Source organism: Grammomys surdaster, unplaced genomic scaffold, assembly GCF_004785775.1.
Source record: "Grammomys surdaster isolate TR1022 unplaced genomic scaffold, NIH_TR_1.0 125767, whole genome shotgun sequence".
Classification (NCBI taxonomy): domain Eukaryota; kingdom Metazoa; phylum Chordata; class Mammalia; order Rodentia; family Muridae; genus Grammomys; species Grammomys surdaster.
The window spans coordinates 2,579,139-2,585,353 of NW_021620598.1; the positions used below are offsets into that span (position 1 = coordinate 2,579,139).

At 44.6% G+C, this 6,215-nt stretch overlaps 1 protein-coding gene across 1 annotated transcript in view; it reads left to right on the forward strand.

Moving 5' to 3' along the window:
• The window catches only part of Atxn10 (ataxin 10), a 132,093-nt gene extending 126,170 nt beyond the window's left edge, over window positions 1-5,923 (forward strand). Inside the window, exons 11-12 of the mRNA XM_028788760.1 lie at window positions 4,994-5,178; window positions 5,630-5,923. Coding sequence (XP_028644593.1) covers window positions 4,994-5,178; window positions 5,630-5,632 — 188 coding nt within the window. The 3' untranslated portion in view covers window positions 5,633-5,923. The remainder of the gene's footprint in view (window positions 1-4,993; window positions 5,179-5,629) is intronic.
• Window positions 5,924-6,215: the final 292 nt, after the last annotated feature.

The window sequence follows — 6,215 nt, forward strand, 5'->3', positions numbered from 1 at the left end:
GGTGGTTATTGCATACACTATTTTCAGCACCATGCAAGGAATGCTGGAGGATCTGTCCCTCTTAAAGCTACCTCTGTAGTTTCTGAATGACAGTAGTGTGTAGTGAATGATTGTTGATAACCAAAGTTAACAATGATGTAAATGAACTTTATAATGAAAGCAACTGAAATATCTCTGGATGTCTAGGAATGGTTGGCCTGTGCAGAGAAACCTATGGCTGTGTGAAAGGATAGACATCTTTACCCACCGAGCACACTTTGTTCCTGGTCTGTACCCTCGTGTTCTGCCTGCTTGTATAAAGGAAGTAAGCCCTCTTGATTTTAGTAATGTAGAGCATTTCCAGAACAGTTTTATTAGACGACTGCTTGCTGTGCTCCGTCCACAGCCTCAGTTTGCAGTTTGAAAGGGTGTCAGATCATTGTGATGAAGTGTTTATCCTTCACTCTAGTCCTCAGAAAATCCCTTCACAGTTCGTAAAGGCCCTTGAAGGAGACTTGTCTGTCTTTGACTCCTTTCTCACAGTGCAGTTTATTGGAGGGTCTCCATCCTGCTCTCTGCCCTATAGTAGTAGCCCCTGCAAAGCTGTATGTGCATAAATCCTGTTCCTTCACTGTCTAAAATAGCTTTTCAACTATGTAGGTAAAAATGAACTATTATATGATATACTTAGACAGATATTATGTGAAGTACACATTGTATCCTAAAATTCAAGTAAAAAGCTTTGACATTTGAATTGCTATCAATGAAATGTAAGCTTTCCAACAGCTCCTTGTTTATTGGTTCCTTGCATGTCCAAGGCCACAGGCCAGCATATGAGGCCCAGCACAGTAAATGCCTGTGCTTCTTTGACCTGCTGTCTTCATAACCACTTAACTCCCCGGGCAGCCACAGGTCACTCACATGTGATTGGTCCTGGCCATATGGAGGTTAGAACTGAATTTTTAGATACTGAAGTTGATTCCATAACATATATGAAAATTATGCGAAATGCATGACTTCACCATTTCTTGCCAGTTATTTGCTAGCCCTCATTCTCAGCAGGCTCCTAAACATAGTTTCAGCCTTGACAACAGTCATCCTTGGATGAAGTCTGTTGGGTTTGATTCCTAGAAACATTCTGCTTACAGTCAGATGAAGTCTGTCTTATCAAGGTAGCATTTTAACTCAGTTACTGTATTTAAAGTTGACTTGTCCATAAGTTGGCTGGCTGATACTAAGTTGTTTGTGAAGTTTTACCTACAATTTTCTGCCCTACTAATACTGAGCCACCTAACCTGTTCACAGCCTCAGGCTTAGCGTGGACCCACAGAGTACTCAGCTGCACAGGTGTTCTCCCCTTCCTGGTGCACCAGCGGCATCTGCACTAACTGCCGCTGTGGTCTCTGTGGCCTAGGTCACAATACCAGAGTGTTGTGCAGAAGAGCCCCGGTGCTGATTGCGGCCCTTTCATGGCAGTTTTGTGACAAACGGGCTCATGCCTTCTATTTGTAGTAGCTATGGAAACAGGAGAAGCGCCCTCTCCGGAGCTAAGCACACAATAAAAGACTTCAAGTGTTGGTAGGATTAGAGACTTTAGAAGATGTTGAATTTTCTCCCCCACTCTTTCTTGTTCCCTGTTCCTTTACAGAGGGAACAAGAGGGCAATGTGAATATTAACTGGGACTTGTTTTAATCTCCCTTGTGACACTTAAGACTGTCTAGGTCTGCACTGACTACTCAGGCTGCAGCCTTTCACCACACACTAACAAGGAGTCCATACATATTCATGACCCAGGGCTACAGATCAGACGACTCTTAAGATTGTGTTTTACAGTGTTTCTCTTTGTTGTTCCAGTCTTCTGAAAGAGTACTTTCTTTTTGTCCTGTATGAGTACTGAGTTCTGGTCAGATAGGAGTAAGAAGTTTGGGTGCTGTTGCACAGTAGGGTGACTAGTTAACAGTAGTGCACCTTAAGTTTCAAGAAGTTGAATGTTTTCATCATAAAGAAATAGTAATGTTGGTGCTAACAGCATTGCTCAGTGAGTAAAGATGCTTGCAAGCATGGCAACCTGAATTTGATTCCAGAACCCACATAGAAGTGAAAGAGAGAACTAACTCCACAGAGCCCGGACCCATGGGGTACTCAGGTAGTACTTATGTTCTTAGCTCCTTCTCCTTCCTGGAGAGCAGCAGCAGCAGCAGCAGCAGCAGCATGGTGTTAACTGCTACTGTGCTCTCTGGCTTAGGTCACCACAGCAGAGTGCTCTGCAGAAATGTTTACCTACACAGATGCAGCATGGCCCACGTGCTTCTCACACCCATATTTCATGCATGTGTACCCATGTGCACACACAATAAAAAATGGGAAAGAGCCAGCAGGGTGGCTCATTGAGGGTAGAGGCACTTGCTTAGCCCAAGCTCCAGAATCAATGTAAGGGTGTATGAATAGAGGCAGCTCCACAGAGTCGTACTCTGACCTCTCCAATACAGTAAAGGGACAGGTGCTGAGGTGTTGGTTCCAGTATGTTCTTGTGATGATAATTCTCTCTAGCCCCTTTGCTGCCTGCACTTCCACATCTTGGCACTTTTTTTTTTTTTTAAAGATTTATTTATTTATTATATATGAATACACTGTAGCTGTCTTCAGACACACCAGAAGAGGGCATCAGATCTCATTACAGATGGTTGTGAGCCACCATGTGGTTGCTGGGATTTGAACTCAGGACCTCTGGAATAGCAGTCAGTGCTCTTAACCACTGAGCCATCTCTCCAGCCCATCTTGGCACTTTCAATACCAATTTTAGAAACAACATAATGCCTTCGCTCATAGGCTCTCAATGCAGGCGCTCTTAGAAGAGTCTTAGCAACCTCAAATTTGTCAAGTTAACTTATCTTTAAGTTAATAGCCAGAAAGTTCCAGAAAGGAGAAAATGTCTTGCCTCTGTCATTTAAAGCAGGCAGTTCTACCTGAGAGCCAGCCCCACCTCCAGCCTTATACATTGTCTTGCTCCTTTAGTCCTTCTCCTCATAATTGCTGCTTCCTCTTCTCTATAAAAAGTCAAAGGTGAGTTGTATAATGGTAGTGTCAACTTAGGTCTAGAAAGAGTCGCAGCAAATAATTTGTCCAAAAATTACTTCTGTGTTGGGAGTGTCCGGCACCACAAATGTTAGTTTTATTTTCTATTATAGTCAGAGTGGAGGAGACTCACTGGCTGTGGAAAGGGGGGAAATGCAAATCCGGGTTTTATTTCAGTATTTGTGGGATTGGGTTTTCAGAAAAGAAGCAGAGCCTTATAAAGGAGCTGGGCCTTGTCATGCAGGCCGCAGACAAATTGCCAGGTGAAAACAGTGTCCAGCAAGGTGGAGATAAGCAGACTCCACATCCGCCAGCAACACTGCGTCTGTTCTTTGCCTTCGGAAACACTCAGCCCTTGATACCCTCAAGTGGTTTCAGTGATAAACTTTCAAAGACCAACAGATAGTTCATTCATTCATTCAAAACTGCTAAGTAGGGCTCCCCTCTGTGCCAGGCTCTGTGCAGGTCCCATAGTCCCCCAAACAGGAGCCCAACCCCGTGCTGAAGATCTGAGAGAGGCCAGCAGGGAGAGGGTCAGGGTTAGGTAGAGGCTGGCCTCAGGTGGTATAGAAGGGCTTGATAGGTTTATAAGCCAGGGTTGGGTGATAGAGACAGGTCTGCACAACCTTTGAAAAGCCTGCAAATACCCCTGACCATATAGTACCCTGCTTTTAATGCTTGAGTCTTTGTAGTGAATGGGTTCAAGTTTTACTTCCTGTAAGGTTGTTACTGAAATAGAGAGAAACAGTTTAATTCCTTTTTTAAGTACTGTAAGAAGGGCCTCCACGTTTATTAATTCTGACAGCTTCTCTTGAATTTCACTTCTGTCTCAGAACCAGTCCTCTTGCCAGAGAAGCCTAGGGCAGAACCAGAAGCTTGGTCTGACGCCTTTCAGAGCCACATGCACCCTGCTCTGCCTCTGGAACTGCCTGATGGGTGATCTAATGACTGTCAGGAAAAGGATCCTTCCTTTTGTGTGTGCTGGGAATCGATGCCATGATTGGATGCTATGTTGTACAAGCACACTGGACCACTGTGCTCTGTCCCTAGCCCTCCAGATTTGATTATTCTGACTATTGATCATGAGCAGATAGGCCTATTTCTCTGAAAATATATTTGTTAGCATAGGTGGTTCCTCGGTTTCTTCTGGACCAGAGTGAAGACCAAAAAAAAAAGCCTGTCCTCAGTAATGTCTGTCTTACAGGATGCTGTATAGTAGCAGTTTTCCGTTCTCATGAGTATTGCACAGCTCCTAGTACCTAAGTCATCATGAATAATGCAGTGATGTGACCCAAGCTTCTATCAGACATGGGGAGACCACAGAAGGCATTTCATTTGCAGGCCTGGGTATGGGGAGCCAGTGAGGGTCATCTGCTTTCAGGGCATGAGTGTTTCACACTGGACCTAGCAAATCCTTCACAGCTGAGGCTTTGTCTCTGAAATACTGAATGAGAGGAATTCCATGGTGACTCCTAGGAAACCATTCTTACTGATAACTGCACTTTAAACAGAACAAGTTTCCTGTCTGATTTTTTTTCCCAGCACCTCTAACTTGTCTGCAGAGTTCCTCTTGTCCTCCCTAGTGACTTGACATAATGTCCAGGAGTGCATGTTACTGCTGTGTTCATATACCTCAGAGTGGCTGGTGTGTGTGTGTGTGTGTGCGCGCATGTGTGCGTGTGTTCTTCAGACTCCCAGGAAGCCGTTCTCTAGGGACTGGTCATCCAGAAACACATGAATCACATGCTGGACCACACGCACATGTGCACTTTCACAGCTTTTTAAATGGTTTTCTCATTGAGTGCATATTTATTTTCTTTCTACCTCTCTAGAAGATCTCATCAGTATTCCTGTACACCTCCACTGTTTACCTCTAACAGTCATGTGAGTTATAAAAACAGGGAAGTTTTTTGTTAAATTCCTTCACTCTGGCTCCAGTTATGATGCAGTGGGTGGTGTATGCTGTGCGAAATCTCACTGAAGACAACAGCCAAAACCAAGATTTCATTGCTAAGATGGAGGAGCAGGGGTTGGCAGACGCGTCCCTACTGAAGAAAATGGGCTTTGAAGTTGAAAAGAGTGGGGATAAGCTGATTCTGAAGTCTAATGATATCCCCCCACCTGTAAGTACCCTCTGTAAGCTGTTCTCAGTCCCTCCCAGAAAGCTGTTCCTGCATCTCTGTGACCTTGGAAGTGAGAGGTCTTTGTAGGGAACATGGAAGACAAGAGAAGCTGCCTTCTGGCATAGTACTGACTGCAGTGAGTAGCACTGCAGATAACTTTTTGGTGGGGCTTTATGATGACATTTGCTTAAAACTACAACTCATGCAGAGCATGACGTAGAAAAGATGCTGAAATGTATTCACGGCAGAAACAAGTTCCTGACCAGAACTAGGCTTTCCTTGAAGGAGCAGCAGTCACTGCAAGGGGCTTTGTGCTAACGCATATGTCCTTTAAGGATCTTCCCAGTCCCCCGTGACCATGGTACATGCAGAGCTCTGCACTTTTCTGTTGTCTGGTGGTTCTTGTAAATAGATGTGCTGTATCTCTGATGCTGTTTCTTTTTTTCCTTAGTGAGTGGCCTCTCTGTCTGAGCACGTTCAGATTCCATCTCACGGACCTCTCATCTCTGCAGTGTATGAAATCACAGATCTCGGACATGTAGGGCACAGATGCAGGAGCCTCCCAGTCCTTTAGAGTTAATGTGTGTAGGCTACAAGTGGACGTTTTCTTTACTCTCTGCAGTAAGTGTTACTGTCTGCCTCACCTTGTCCCTCTGGGTAGAACTCGCTTTCCAGTCATATACATTGTGCTTACTGTTGTAGTGAGTAATAAACGTTTCTGTGGGCACAGCCCTCACTCGGCAAAGACTGGGACCCTTGATTGGATTCTGTGCGCCCTTTCAGATGGCAAGTGTGCTTCATCCCTTTGATTCTCTGCTTCTCATTGGATTTCTGAACTGGCGGCCACTTGAAGTAAGTTTCTCACTGTGATTAATTCTACCAATCTCTTTTCTCCCCTTCTGCCTTTCCAAAACATTGACATGACTCATTTCCAGTTAATTAATTTGAGAACCCTCCCTCTTCATTCCATGCACTGTGTTGTCGCCAAGCCCTGTCCTTTGGAACTTAGGCCGTGAGAATGGGTGAAAGCAAGCCCA